Genomic DNA, 14,422 nt, shown 5'->3' with positions numbered 1-14,422 from the left:
TGTTTACAAAAACAATATTAATCACTGTACACTCATCATTTACTAAAACTTCACAACGTTAATGCTAATTTCTTCTTCGTTCCGATCGCCAACAGCGGTTTGCTATGTTTTTGCTATGTTTCTTCATCTCCCCAGAAGTAGGACATATCACTGCCACCATTGTTTGTAATTCTGAGATAAGGTGTATACTGTACATGCAACAGCATCTCGGTGTCTTTTGGAGTAGTCCAGGTAGCACATTCGGGTAGAGCTGAGCAAAATGAAGAAAGTCTAATTTTACAATATTTTTGACCGAATACCTCGATAGCGATATTGTGGCGATAACGTAGGGTTGACAATTGGTGCTTTCACAAAATATTTATTAATAATGTGGATATAATGAATAAGTGGGTAAAGGCAAAGAATAGAACAGCTAGAACCGTCTGGTAAGTTCAGAAAATTACATCACTTTACTGTAATGTAGCCTTTAATACCAGGAAAAGACAACACTTGTGTCATTTCACATCAATGTTACAATATCCCAAATTTAGGATATCTAGCCTCCTATATCGATATAATATCAATATATTGCCCAACCCTATATTTGGGTTTCTCATAAACAGGATAAGGGCTTATCCAGGTTTCTGAAAATGGGATAAACGGGATACCGCAATAACCAGATCATAAAAGGGTTATTCATGTTCATGTAAACACACACACTAATGTTCTAAGTACAGTACAGGCCAAAAGTTTGGACACACCTTCTCATTCAATGAGTTTTCTTTATTTTCATGACTACTTACATTGTAGATTCTCACTGAAGGCATCCAAACTATGAATGAACACATATGGAATTATGTACTTAACAAAAAAGTGTGAAATAACTGAAAACCTGTCTTATATTTTAGATTCCTCAAAGTAGCCACCCTTTGCTTTTTTGATAGCGCTGCAAACCCTTGGTGTTCTCTCAATGAGCTTCATGAGGTAGTCACCTGAAATGGTTTTCACTTCACAGGTGTGCCTTGTCAGGGTTAATTAGTGGAATTTTTTTCTGGTTCGGACCATCAGTTGTGTTGTGCAGAAGTCAGGTTGATACACAGCCGACAGCCCTATTGGACAACTGTTAGAAATCATATTATGGCAAGAACCAATCAGCTAAGTAAAGAGAAACGAGTGGCCATCATTACTTTAACAAATGAAGGTCAGTCAGTCCGGAAAATTGCGAAAACTTTCAATGTGTCCCCAAGTGCAGACGCAAAAACCTTCAAGTGCTACAACTAAACTGGCTCACATGAGGACAGCCCCAGGGAAGGAAGACCAAGAGTCACCTCTGCTGCTGACAGGGCTGGACTGGCCATCTGGCATACCGGGCATTTTCCCGGTGGGCCGAATCGCCAATATAAATAGGCCTTTTTTTTATTTTTTGGCCGGCCGGCCCATAAAGAATTCACAGCGGCCCATTGGTCAATTTTCTTTATTGGCACTGGCCTGACCCAATCAAATCCAGGAACCCCCTTCCCCACTCCGGGCCGCAAATTGACGAATCCCACTATGGCCACGCCTCCCGGCCCTGAGACACAAGCTGTAATAGTTATGCTGGAAGTTTAGCATCCACGTTAAAATGGACAAACGACCACTAAAGTGCAGGGGAGGTGCAGAGAAATTACAGGAGAAAAAGATTAAGAATCTACAGGCGGATTTCTCAAACATTTCAGACATGTTTGGGGCTGTAGTAGCTGCTTCAACATCAGCATTACCTGAAGCCAAGGAGGAGGTGGCAGAGGTGGCTGGCTATACAGAGAAGCAGAAACAGCATCATGACAGTGAATAATAATAATAATTTATACTTTATTAATCCCGCAAGAGGAAATTCCAATGTTTTCACTCTGTTGTTATTACACACAGGTCTGAATTACACACACATGCTCAGAACCTATACATGTACTAATGGAGAGATGTCAGAGTGAGGGAGCTGCCCATGGAAAGGCGCTCTGAGCAGTTGGGAGTTCGGTGCCTTGCTCAAGGGCACCTTGGCAGTGCCCATAAGGTGAACTGGCACCTCTCCAGCTACCAGTCCACCATCATACTTTGGTCCGATGGAGTTGCTCAGTCTGTAGGACTACAGACCTACAGACTGAGCTACTGCCACCCACTAGAAGCTGCGAGGAGGAGGCAAGTGACCATGATAGGGCCATGGGAGCGAGTGAGGAAAAGATGGAAGAGAGAGTAGATGACGATGTGGTAAGGAGTAGGCAAATTAACAGGGACTCTCAGGAAGGGAGGGAGGCTGGCTGTGGCTGTGTGTGTGTGTGCATGTGTCACATCATAATGACAACAAGCAGTTTGTCTGTAACATTAAAGTTAGTGGTTGTCAGGTAACCTATCTGTTTAAGCTTACATTGAAAATGCTAGCGGTTAGCCTGTTGGGTAGCTGTAAAGTCTGTGTGATCTATAAAATCAGTGGTGATACAAGCATCAGTGTTCCTTGAATGGCTTAATTAGCTTCTCTTGTATTGGTGCTCTTTTCCAGGGCATATACTACTCTCAGCTTTATTGTAGCTTTTGGGAAGGGTTATGGTTATTGTATTTAGCAGACACTGTTGGCCAAAGCGACAAAATATGAATCTTGCAATAGTTAAAATTTAATTTAAAGTTGCTAAGCCAATATTAAGCAAAATAGGAATAACAATAGTGGCCATATAATATCAAATATCAATAATAAAAAACATAAAAATATAAAAATACCATAAATATACAAATCTCAACTCTAAGAATTAATTAATTATTTAAGTGTAAGATCAACAGATAAATCTTGAGACCCCTCTTGAAGGATCCAAAACTATCACATGAATGCTGAACACTAGGCAACTCATATAATAGAATGCACGCATATTTTAAGAGGACTGTCTGCAGGGAATATGTCTGACCAATCACCACCAAGGTGGGTGTGGGCCGCCTGGGCCAGAAATGCCAGGGCCGATTTTTTTGTCCCAGTTCAGCCCTGGCTGCTGAGGATAATTTCATCAGAGTCACCAGCCTCAGAAATCACAGGTTAACAGCAGCTCAGATTAGAGACCAGATGAATACCACACAGAGTTCTAGCAGCAGACGCATCTCTAGAACAACTGTTAAAGGAGACTGTGCGAATCAGGCCTTCATGGTCAAATAGCTGCTAGGAAACCACTGCTAGGCAACTAGGCAACAAGCAGAAGAGATTTGTTTGGGCCAAGAAACACAAGGAATGGACATTAGACCAGCAGAAATCTGTGCTTTGGTCTGATGTGTCCAAATTTGAGATCTTTGGTTCCAACCGCCGTGTCTTTGTGCAACGCAGAAAAGGTGAACGGATGGATTCTACATGCCTGGTTCCCACAGTGAAGCATGGAGGAGGAGGTGTGACGGTGTGGGGACACTGTTGGGGATTTATTCAAAATTGAAGGCATACTGAACCAGCATGGCTACCACAGCATCCTGCAGCGACATGCCATCCCATCCGGTTTGCGTTTAGTTGGACCATCATTTATTTTTCAACAGGACAATGACCCAAAACACACCTCCAGGCTGTGTAAGGGCTATTTGACCAAGAAGGAGAGTGATTGAGTGCTGCGCCAGATCACCTGGCCTCCACAGTCACCGGACCTGAACCCAATCGAGATGGTTTGGTGTGAGCTGGACCGCAGAGTGAAGGCAAAAGGGCCAACAAGTGCTAAGCATCTCTGGGAACTCCTTAAAGACTGTTGGAAAACCATTTCAGGTGACTACCTCTTGAAGCTCGTCAAGAGAATGCCAAGAGTGTGCAAAGCAGTAATCAGAGCAAAGGGTGGCTACTTTGAGGAATCTAAAATATAAGACATGTTTTCAGTTATTTCACACTTTTTTGTTAAGTACATAATTCCACATGTGTTCATTCATAGTTTTGATGCCTTCAGTGAGAATCTACAATGTAAATAGTCATGAAAATAAAGGAAACTCATTGAATGAGAAGGTGTGTCCAAACTTTTGGCCTGTACTGGATAGAAGTACATTTTCTGTTTCAGAACTAAGAACAATAGCAATTGCATAAAGCTCAATTGGTTTGAAAACGAAAACAAACATCTGTGGGTCCATATTGGTGGGTAATTGGGTCTCCTATTGTCTATGGGACAGCTTAATGAATATAACTTGATGAAATCACAAGTTTGAGACTTACTTCTCTGGTTTCTGGCGAAAGTAGCTCTGTTATACACAAATATTGATTGAACTTTCGTAGGCCATAGAAATAACGTATTGGAATTCTTAATTTAGGTGGTTTTCCTCTTTAAGCTCCTAAAATGTCTGCAAGTAAATTCTCAGCAAATTAACTGTGAAAATGGATCACTGAAGGTATACAGTATTATTTCCCCAGCCTTTCAGAGGTGTGGATTCCTCCATGGTGAAAGCAGTGTGGGGCACAACAGTCAGCTGCAGGACATTAACATTAAAGCACTAGAAGTGAAACGTGGCTGAAGCTGGAGCTTACAGCAGCGGTGTGACCAGCTGAGGGCCTTCAGAGTTAAGCAGACATAGCACTCATACCAGTCATGGCTCTGGCAGGAAATAACCTTACCACGGTTGTGTAATATGCAACTCTAGCTCACTCGAGTGCCAGCAGAAGATTACCATTACCTAGACTGACCTTTTTAACAATAAAACTTTTCTAAATGTTTGCCTTTTACTATTGAAAAATTTAAACTTCAATAAAACTATGTAGCTATTATTCTATTCCACAATGATTATTACTTCTCCCTATTACCATCACCCTCCCATATATATTTACATTTACTTTAGATTTAGTTTTTGACTTTAAATATCATTTATACTAGAGTTTAACTCCTTACTTAATCCCTTATTTTTACATTATAACACTCAGTATATGGTATATGCTTAAGGGTTCAAATAAGTTGATCAGCATGTTTTGATTTTCTGTGACAGAAGTGGGAAGGAGCCTGACCGTTGTTTTCTGGGGAGTTCCAGAAGGCCTCGTAGAATTTAGAGAGGTAGAGAACCATCAGCAGCTTGTCTGGTTCAGCCTCTGCAGCCATCTCGTTCCCTCTTGTCACTGGCTGGATGCCAAACTCTTGCTCGGCCAAGTCAAACGCCAACTGGTTGTTCCTCGCCATGTCCTCCTCGTTAAGAGAGTCATAGTCACTGAGGAAAAACAATAGTGAGGGGAAGTTAGTGTGTGAGTTTATATTGTTTCTTGAAACAAACATGTTATTTCTAGCGCTGGCAAGAGAGAAAGATGGTGAGTTGAGATTATGAAAAGGGGATACTGCTTTATCTCATTTTTATGATCTAGTGTTTTTTTCATTCATTAAGTGATGGAGAAGAGTTAAAGATAAAACAATGCCATGCAGAATTATTGATGGTTGGTAACAGTAACATAAAAATGCACCATAGGCCTTGCAAATGTTACGTGGTGAGGAAATGCATTACACGTTTGTATGCCTCAGGAATTCACACAATGTTCTGGAAGATATACGTAAACAGGAAAAATACAATATATGATTTACAGTTAAGAGGAATAAGGAAATAGAAAAAAATCTACAGAAGAGTTGGTCTGTTCTGTAGCGTTGTGCAATATGGTTCTGTGAAAAAGACCATCACTTTGAGCAGACTGGATTCTCTCTCTCTCTCTCTCTCTCTCTCTCTCTCTCTCTCGACTAGTAATGTATCAGCATGCAGTAAGGTCATGCTCTATGGAGCCAGGACAGTGACAGTAACCTGTGGTATTGAAAATAAAAATTGGCATTGAAACAACAAATATTGGAACTGAAAAATTTTGAACTGAAATATAAAACACAAACATCAAAAAGTAATAATCTCACAATGCTATTATTTTATTTCACTTTGACATATTTTTTGCATTATGATAGGTTTTTCAATGCCAATCTACATTTTTTCTTGATGTCTGACTTTTTTCAGTGACAGTTTTTTTTTTTACGCTGTCAGGATTTTTACAATGTCACTGTTTTCAGTTTCAACTTTCTGTCACTGTTTTGGCGTAGGGAGGAGGGGCCTGAGGGGAGGGACAAAGGGGGTGGTTTACAGGTAATTTGCATAGGCTACTGGGAGAACCGCAGCTCCACAGGCATCCTCACAGATTACCCATATCTGCAATGGCTTCCACAAGTTCACCTGGAACCTCCAAATCTCAAGTAAGTCTGTTTATTTCTGCCATTTCTTTTCACGTAGAAGCAGGCTGGTTTAGTGTTAACTTTAAATGTAGGCCTAAGCTGTGGCAGAGGTTAGAACTGTTCTCTTAATACATCCATGCTTAGCACACGTCAGCTAACTTGTGGCTAATTGTAGCTAAGTCTCCCGTTGAACAAGCGCTAACGCTAGCTAATACCACATCAGCTAGCCCACTTGGGGGTTTAAAGTGATATTAATAGTGCACTGATGTGTCAGTCTTTAAGAGGGTCGCCTGCTAAATCCCTCCAACAGTCTGCATTTATTTTGTACCCACTATATATTTGTACCGATAGACTGTATAACCGTCTGTTTGTACCACGCCTCCAGAGGGACCTTGACACTACCAGACTTGTCCAGGACCCTGTGCAGCTTCAAAATGTTCAATTAAACCTTTTTTTTCAATTTTGTTTTGGATGCTTATTATGGCCATATGTGCATAACAAATTAAATGCACACCTAAAGTGTGCATTTTATTTACAAAAAGTGTAATTGTTTTGTGAAGTATTCTAAAAGCAACTGCAGTCTTTTAACATTACTTGTCAATTACAGGATATACAAGATCTTTTCTTGGAGGGACCGTGACAGAAGAGTCTGCCAGTGGAGTACTTTTACCACCCATCCAGTGCCCTCTGAGGCGCACAGAGTGGGGCAAAAAAATTTTTTTTTTTTAAAAAAAAAAAAAAAAAAAAAAAAAAAAAAAAATTTTTTTTTGTTATTTTAAAATGACAAATACCACTACTACTTTATATGTAGTACTGATTTTAATCCTTAACAATTTTTGAAATGACATGCATTTTACAGTATGGGCTCCAGCAAAACAGTTAAATCTGTACCTTTTCAGTGAATAACAAATAAATATATTCAAGTAAGAATTTGACTCTATATTTCTTAACAAATTACAGTAAATGCAATGATAATGCATATGAGGGGGTTAATGTGTACTGGCCTATGCGAAGGGTACAAGTCCCATTTCATGACTAAAAACAGTGTAAGTGTAAATAGTCAAAATCCACAGGCTGGACGTTGCAGAACTTCCTGAAGCCTTCTCAGCAGTCTCTCCGTAAGCTGCCTCCCAGTCGAAGGTGCCTGTAATTATACACAACTTAGTGAAATCAGATGAGAAATGTAAAGGTTATGCCTTTAAGCCAGAAATACCACAGACATACTAGTTTTTGTTTACAGGCAAGTTTAAACATGTATGTCCAAGTAAACCTTTAACCGATAATATCAGTTTAACAGTTATAAAATATTGTACTGGACTGTTTACATGATAATGTTAACTTATGTTCAGCTAAGGCAGTTTTTCAGTAACTGTTTTCCCAGTTGGAGATGTCAGTAAACGCGTTCTGCCTGTGTGATTTGCCTAGAAACCTGTCAGTCAGCAGCTATACTTGTGATTGGAGGATAGTTATGGGGGAGGGGCGTTCCGTGCCAGGCGGCAGGTAGAGAGAGCGGAGCTCGTTCTCTTAAGACATCCATGACGGAGCTAATGAGAGATGCAAGCGAGTCAAGCCTCGTGCACCAGCAGTAACACTGGCCTTAGGACTCCTAAAGGACAGGAATTACTGTTATTATAAATACTAGATTATAGAAGATAGATTGACATCCCTGGCGGGAGACTTAGCTACAATTAGCCACAAGTTAGCTGACGTGTGCTAAGCATGGATGTATTAAGAGAACAGTTCTAGCCTCTGCCACAGCTTAGGCCTACATTTAAAGTTAACACTAAACCAGCCTGCTTCTACGTGAAAAGAAATGGCAGAAATAAACAGACTTACTTGAGATTTGGAGGTTCCAGGTGAACTTGTGGAAGCCATTGCAGATATGGGTAATCTGTGAGGATGCCTGTGGAGCTGCGGTCTCTCCCAGTAGCCTATGCAAATTACCTGTAAACCACGCCCCTTTGTCCCTCCCCTCAGGCCCCTCCTCCCTACGCCAAAACAGTGACAGAAAGTTGAAACTGAAAACCAGTGACATTGTAAAAATCCTGACAGCGTAAAAAAAAAAACTGTCACTGAAAAAAGTCAGACATCAAGAAAAAATGTAGATTGGCATTGAAAGACCTATCATAATGCAAAAATATGTCAAAGTGAAATAAAATAATAGCATTGTGAGATTATTACTTTTTGATGTTTGTGTTTTATATTTCAGTTCAAAATTTTTCAGTTCCAATATTTGTTGTTTCAATGCCAATTTTTATTTTCAATACTACAGGTTACTGTCACTGTCCTGGCTCCATAATGCTCTGCGTCTCGGCTTGGACACAGCAGCCTCCAGAGAGAAAGGCGTTAACGTGAAACGCTCTTACACTTTCCTTTTCTATGGTGCTAAAACACAGTTTCATAAGTATTTGCAACTTGTAAAACACAATGCACAAGTGAATGCAGAGTGATTCGTATCCGTAAATCTGTGTTGTATCTATGCCTCTAATTTGTGTAGAAATGTATGCAGAGCGATTTGTATCTGCAAACAATTCACAAATGAATGCAGAGCATTTGTAAATGAACATAGTATTTTTCAATGTAAATATATTTGTAAATCTATTTGTGTGGGTACTTTTGAGAATGTTTTTCCACGCCGTTGTCACAATTTGTGTCTCAAGCGACGATCCCAGTAGATGGCGGTAATGCAACACTTATATGCCAACCGCTGTTAAACTACATGAAGACTATGAAGAAGCCTTGTCAAATGTTTCAGAGACTGTTGGCAGAATCAGAGCCCGTTTACAGAGAGCCTGTTCACTCCCTATTAAGCCCATTGTACCGAATTTGGTTGCAGTTCCACCAGAGTTCCACTGGGGGTGATCGCGGGTGAGTACAAAATGAATGGCAGTCTATGGAGCTAGATGGCTAAATTTGTCTCTTTCACCCGATTGTGGTTGAGAAATCTCAGATTTGATTGTAGTTTTTGCAAGTTCAACATGGATTATAGGTGGAAAGTTGAGAGCCTACATTACCAGCTGACACATCTTCAGTAGAAAAGAAACCCTTAAGATTTGGACAGTTAACATCTGCTACTCTGTGCATTATGTATACACACTTTATATTTCCATTTCATTGACTATGAATAAAGTGCTTTATTTCTAAGCAGGGTTTGGTCATTTGGTCATTAAGGTTAGTAGTAAGGCACATTAAGTGTTATATAACATGTTTTTTCACAAAGACTGTAATTGCACTGTGATCTGCAGGTGATATGATCTGATTAAATGCATGTAGAAGGGTCAAACACTAAGTCCATTTAACATCCTGACTATAAAAATGTAATCCTTTAAAACAGGTAATAGTGACAGTAGTTTACAGTTAAACTTTATTGTGGCACTTTATACAGGTGACAATATGAATAAAACAAAAGTATTTTGAAAGGGTATTAAATCTAATATGCAGCTTGAAAAACATTTCACAGCATAAATATGACAATAACTGATGAATAAAAACTTCAAAGTGATCTTTGAAGATCTCAAACTGAAACAAGGGTCCCTTTCACACAGCCTGATCAATGCCTATGAATACAGTACAGTCCTCACAGTAGCTGTTGATACTTTAGTTACTGAGCAGTTGAGAATTAGGACACCTTGTCGAGCAATAAGTTCCTCCTGATGGTTTCTCATACTGTGAGGAGAGTCTGGTGGGTCCAAGTACACCTCATCAGTGGTCAGTCAAATCTGTAAAACACGGCAGATTCAGTGTTAAATTAAACTAGGCTATCATTTTTTTTTTTATCACAGTGTACGACTGCACATAAATGTAATCTTGAATAAAGGAGCATGTTGGAACCATCAGTGGTGTTAAATCTGATTTTAACCAAAAGGCCTCAGATTAAAACTGACCTCTGGATACAAGACACACATGTGCTCAGAGACAAAGGAACATGTGGCCAAGACAAAGGAATCTTGGCCTGTATGTAAACCCCAAAGCCTGGTTAATTCACACCTCTATGCGAAAGTGCCAGCCAGAAGGGAAACGCCTCACAACTGGCAGGAAGTCAAAGGACTACAAGATTAAACAAAACTTTATTAATATTGATAAAACATCTTTTGATAATTTGCCAATGATCAAATCTGTACCCTATGGGAATCCAACAAGCAGCATGTATTTAACCCAGCAATTACTGTACTAATAAACATGGTTACAATATTTCAAGCAAATGTTAAATTTAAATTCTTCATAGTTTAACTTGCAACATCATCGATTCATTCCTTAGATCAGTTTTATATGATACCCAATATATTCACTAGTTTTACAACTGGGCCCACTAACAGTTTAAGCAGCGCTTAATAATATTTCAGACCAATTCCATACAAAGACGAGGCAAAGCCCATGTTACAGGGCTGACTTTAACAAGCTAAGTTAGCATCGCTGTTCAAGCTGTACAAGAAAGTAAACGTTGTAAACATGCTCCAAAATGTAGCAAACTGTCACTACCGCTAGAACATAAAGCAAATTGCAAATGCACTGCAACAATGACGCTGAAAATATAAATGTCATTTATTTGACGACAAAGTACTAATAATATCAACTTACCCGGAGGAACGTCAAGAAGACTCTGCCAACTGTCTCTGAAACATTTGACAAGGCTTCTTCATAGTCTTCATGTAGTTTAACAGCGGTTGGCATCCATAAGCGTTGCTTTACCGCCATCTATTGGAGAGCGCTAGGATCATCACTTATTGTTTGTGACAACAATGGCGCGGAAAAACAGTCTCAAAAGTACCCACACAAATAGGAGATTTACAAATATATTTATATTGAAAAATACTAAGTTAATTTACAAATGATGAAACAAATTAGACACAGACATAAATACACATTTACGAATACAAATCACTCTGTATTCATTTGTGAATTGTGTTTTACAAGTAGGGTTGGGTACCGAACTAATTTAGAATTAAGAGTAAAAAAGTACTTGGTGAAAAAACTACTGAGTAACTGTTGAGTAACTTCTGATTTATTTTTTAACACAAGCATTCAATCAGACAGACAAAAATACAAAATAATCATCTTTAGGCAAATTATAGTTCATCCAATCAATTAAATAAATTAAAATTAATTAATTACAAAATAGCTTAAATTAAAATAATCCAGGTAAATTCAAGTACTTAAAAAATAAAATCAACAAAATAATAATAATAATAATAATAATAATAATAATAATAATAATACATAAAAAACATAAATAAGCACAAGTAACACAAATTTCCAAACCTTTATACTTTTTTTTTTTACCAGGCTCTGCAGGACGAACTAGAACAAGGTAATGTAGCTGCTGTTTGGCACTTTTACTAAGGTAAACAAGCTTTCATTATGAGGCCAGAGGCCTGTACTACGAAGCAAGATTTGGCGTTAACGAGGTAACTTCAGGTTCACCAGGGTTTTCTGTATCAGGAAGGTGGATCACTTGTTACCGGGTTCAATCGCCATGGTAACTTATGCTGGACGCCTTAACTGGTTGGGGAGCAGGTTAAGTTGGAGATCAGAGATCAACCGTGTAAAAGCCTACTGACCAATCAATACTCGACTGATAACGGGCCACACTGTTCTTGAAAGGTCAAGCGGGGCTCGGTCGCACAGAGAGGCGTGAGACACTAACTAGAGACCGATGATTTATTAGGTTAGGTGAAGCCGGGTAATAAATAATAAATCCAGGACATGTTGATCTGGCCTCTGCCGACGGTTGATTCTGACATTGTCATTTTTGTTTTGCTGCGGCTGTAAAGCTAACCTGTCCCGCCGCTGAGATTGAGTATGGTCACGTGACGAGACTGCACAACTACGTTTGATTGGTGAAACACAGTCACGTGGTAGAGCCTTTAGCGGAAGTCTCTCTCTCTGTCAAAATAAAACATTAAAATGAGGCATATGCAGGGGGATAATACAATGACACGTAGAATACCAAAGAGGTAAAAAGAAAAGTAACGAGCTCGTTGTAGCCTAATGTAGCGGAGTGAGAGTACAGTTTCTTCTTCACAAATCTACTCAAGTAAAAGTAAAAAGTATAGTGATTTAAAACTACTCCTAGAAGTATAATTTTTTCAAAAACTTACTGAGGTTAATGTAACGGAGTAAGTAAATAACTCGTTACTACCCACCTCTGCTGTTGGAAAAATGAGAGTGTGTTGATTGTGTGGCAATAAAGGATAATTAAAAAGTGACACTTGTTTGGTTCTTATCGGACCCCCTTCAGTGGACCCGGATTCACTACTAACAGTCAGTTACCGGTACATAGGTAGTGCCATCATGCACCCGTTTTTTCAGTTCAATACAAAATGCCATTTTAGAACATCTCAAGACTCCGCTTGTAAGCTCAGCTCAACATTATTAACTTTCTTTTTTCTTTTTTGTGATTTATGGTTCTGCGGAGGTTCCACACAGAGCTTTCGCCGTAGCCTACGTAAGTGGTCTAAAGTTTATACTTGTGCGTTGGTGCGTTCGTCAATCTCTAGCAGGGCGTGTGTGTGTGCGGGGGCAAGTGTGTGGTAGAGCGAGTGAAAGAGTGACAGCAATTAGCTTCGGAGCGAATACCGACTCTAAAGTCATAGTGAGAGAAACACAGGGCTAGATTTATCAAGCCGTTTGCGCCTGTTTCCAGGCGCTAATTGGTCGCAAAGACGGACGTAACCGATGCGGGCTATTTACAAACAGGGCACACTTGGGTAAAATCGCAGATTGTCTGCCACATGAGCAAGAAGAGACAAGTTGCGCTTTCAATATGCGTTTGTGGGAGGGTCGTGGGGAAAGTGGGAGTTACACCCGAAAAGGTGGGAGGATAAGCGCAAAGTGCACCTAATTATATATTCCGTGGTATTTACAAAGACTGTCAGTAAGAGCGCGCCTCTATTCTGCGGGGGAAATTCTCCGCCTCTTAAAAGCAGGTCTAAACCACGCCGCATCGACAGTTTCCTCAGATAACTTTTGCCGCTGGTGAAATGGCAACATAATAGTAATTTGAAGCACGGCGAGAAGACATAGGACAAGGCTGAAAAATTTTTTTTGTTTACAGATCAAGCAGCCATGCAATATTAGAGTTACTGGAAGAAATCAAAGATGAAATTGAATCTCCCACTCAGCGTTCACATCCCATTCCAGCAGTTGTTAAACTCCTCGCTACATTACAAATATTGGCATCAGGATCATTTCAAACAGTCATAGCATCAGCAGTGGGAATATCGCAGTCTGCACTCAGCCATCATCATAGCAGAAGTACCGCTTTGCTACAGCGCAATTTACGGTATAGTGGGCGGAGAAAGATGCTGATTGCCTGATGAGTGTCAGGGTTGATAAATACTACGCAAAATGTGGAAGCATAGCGTGCACTATTACCGAACTCGCATAAACAGACGCAGTGCAAACTGCGCTAGTGTTAGTAAATTAGGCCCAAAGTGTCTCCCATGTGCTTTCTGTCCATGGTGTGAAATCTGTAACAGGAAAAGTTAACCCTCTCCTTGATTTCATGTTTATTTTAGGAGAACCAGGAAACGAGTAGGGGGAATTGCAACACTATCATACCACGGCCGAGCGACGTACTAGCCGTGACGTGTAGTTAAATTTTTCGAGAGGTGCACATCAGGCTATGGCGTAGGGTCCGGCGCAGGGTCGGTATCTCCACGTAGCCACGCCGTAGATTTAACGCAGAGCATAAATGGCACTCAAGGCTACATCAACACTATACGTTTCCGTTTTAAATGTTGCTGACCCCGTTTCAGTTTGAAATCTCTAGGTTTGAGTTGTAATCTGGACGGGCAGAAAAAGAGACCTTTGTCAACAATGACACAGACACCCATGTTCGCTCCCTGACTGGGTTTTATCAGTCCCGGCATGTCATGCCCCTATAATGTGACCCTTTTCCGGAAGAAAACAAACCACATCAGCCTTGACTACTGGTGTTAAAATGTAACATGGATAACTATTTACAGCCATTTCTAACCTTGTTGTCCATGTTAGCAGCTGTTGGGCAGTAAATTCTGAATTTTATAATGCTACTACTGCCAACATGTGCAGAAGACAAGCTATTCTTCGAGCAATTTGCAATGATTCCTGTGTAGAGCAGAATTACAGGTGTTGTGCCAAGTTCTGCATCCTTTCCGAGAATTGCATCCACAAGGAAAAATAATAATTTTTAAGGCAAAGTACTTTTAAAAAACTATGTAAACTTCTTCTTTGATGATACCTGATCTGAAGTCTATAACTTTAGATTGTTTAGAGTCATCAATGTTTTATTAGACTCCGTAGCCTAC

The 14,422-nt window shown here is 39.9% G+C and overlaps 1 protein-coding gene across 1 annotated transcript in view; it reads right to left on the bottom strand.

Annotated features, from left to right (window-relative positions):
* The window catches only part of LOC120563894 (protein-methionine sulfoxide oxidase mical2b-like), a 102,290-nt gene that overhangs the window by 70,864 nt on the left and 17,004 nt on the right, over window positions 1-14,422 (bottom strand). Inside the window, exon 8 of the mRNA XM_039808392.1 lies at window positions 4,949-5,145. Within this exon, the coding sequence (XP_039664326.1) occupies window positions 4,949-5,145 (197 nt within the window). The remainder of the gene's footprint in view (window positions 1-4,948; window positions 5,146-14,422) is intronic.

Source organism: Perca fluviatilis, chromosome 8 (assembly GCF_010015445.1).
Source record: "Perca fluviatilis chromosome 8, GENO_Pfluv_1.0, whole genome shotgun sequence".
NCBI classification, from domain to species: Eukaryota; Metazoa; Chordata; class Actinopteri; order Perciformes; family Percidae; genus Perca; species Perca fluviatilis.
This window is presented reverse-complemented; position numbering and strand designations above follow the sequence as displayed.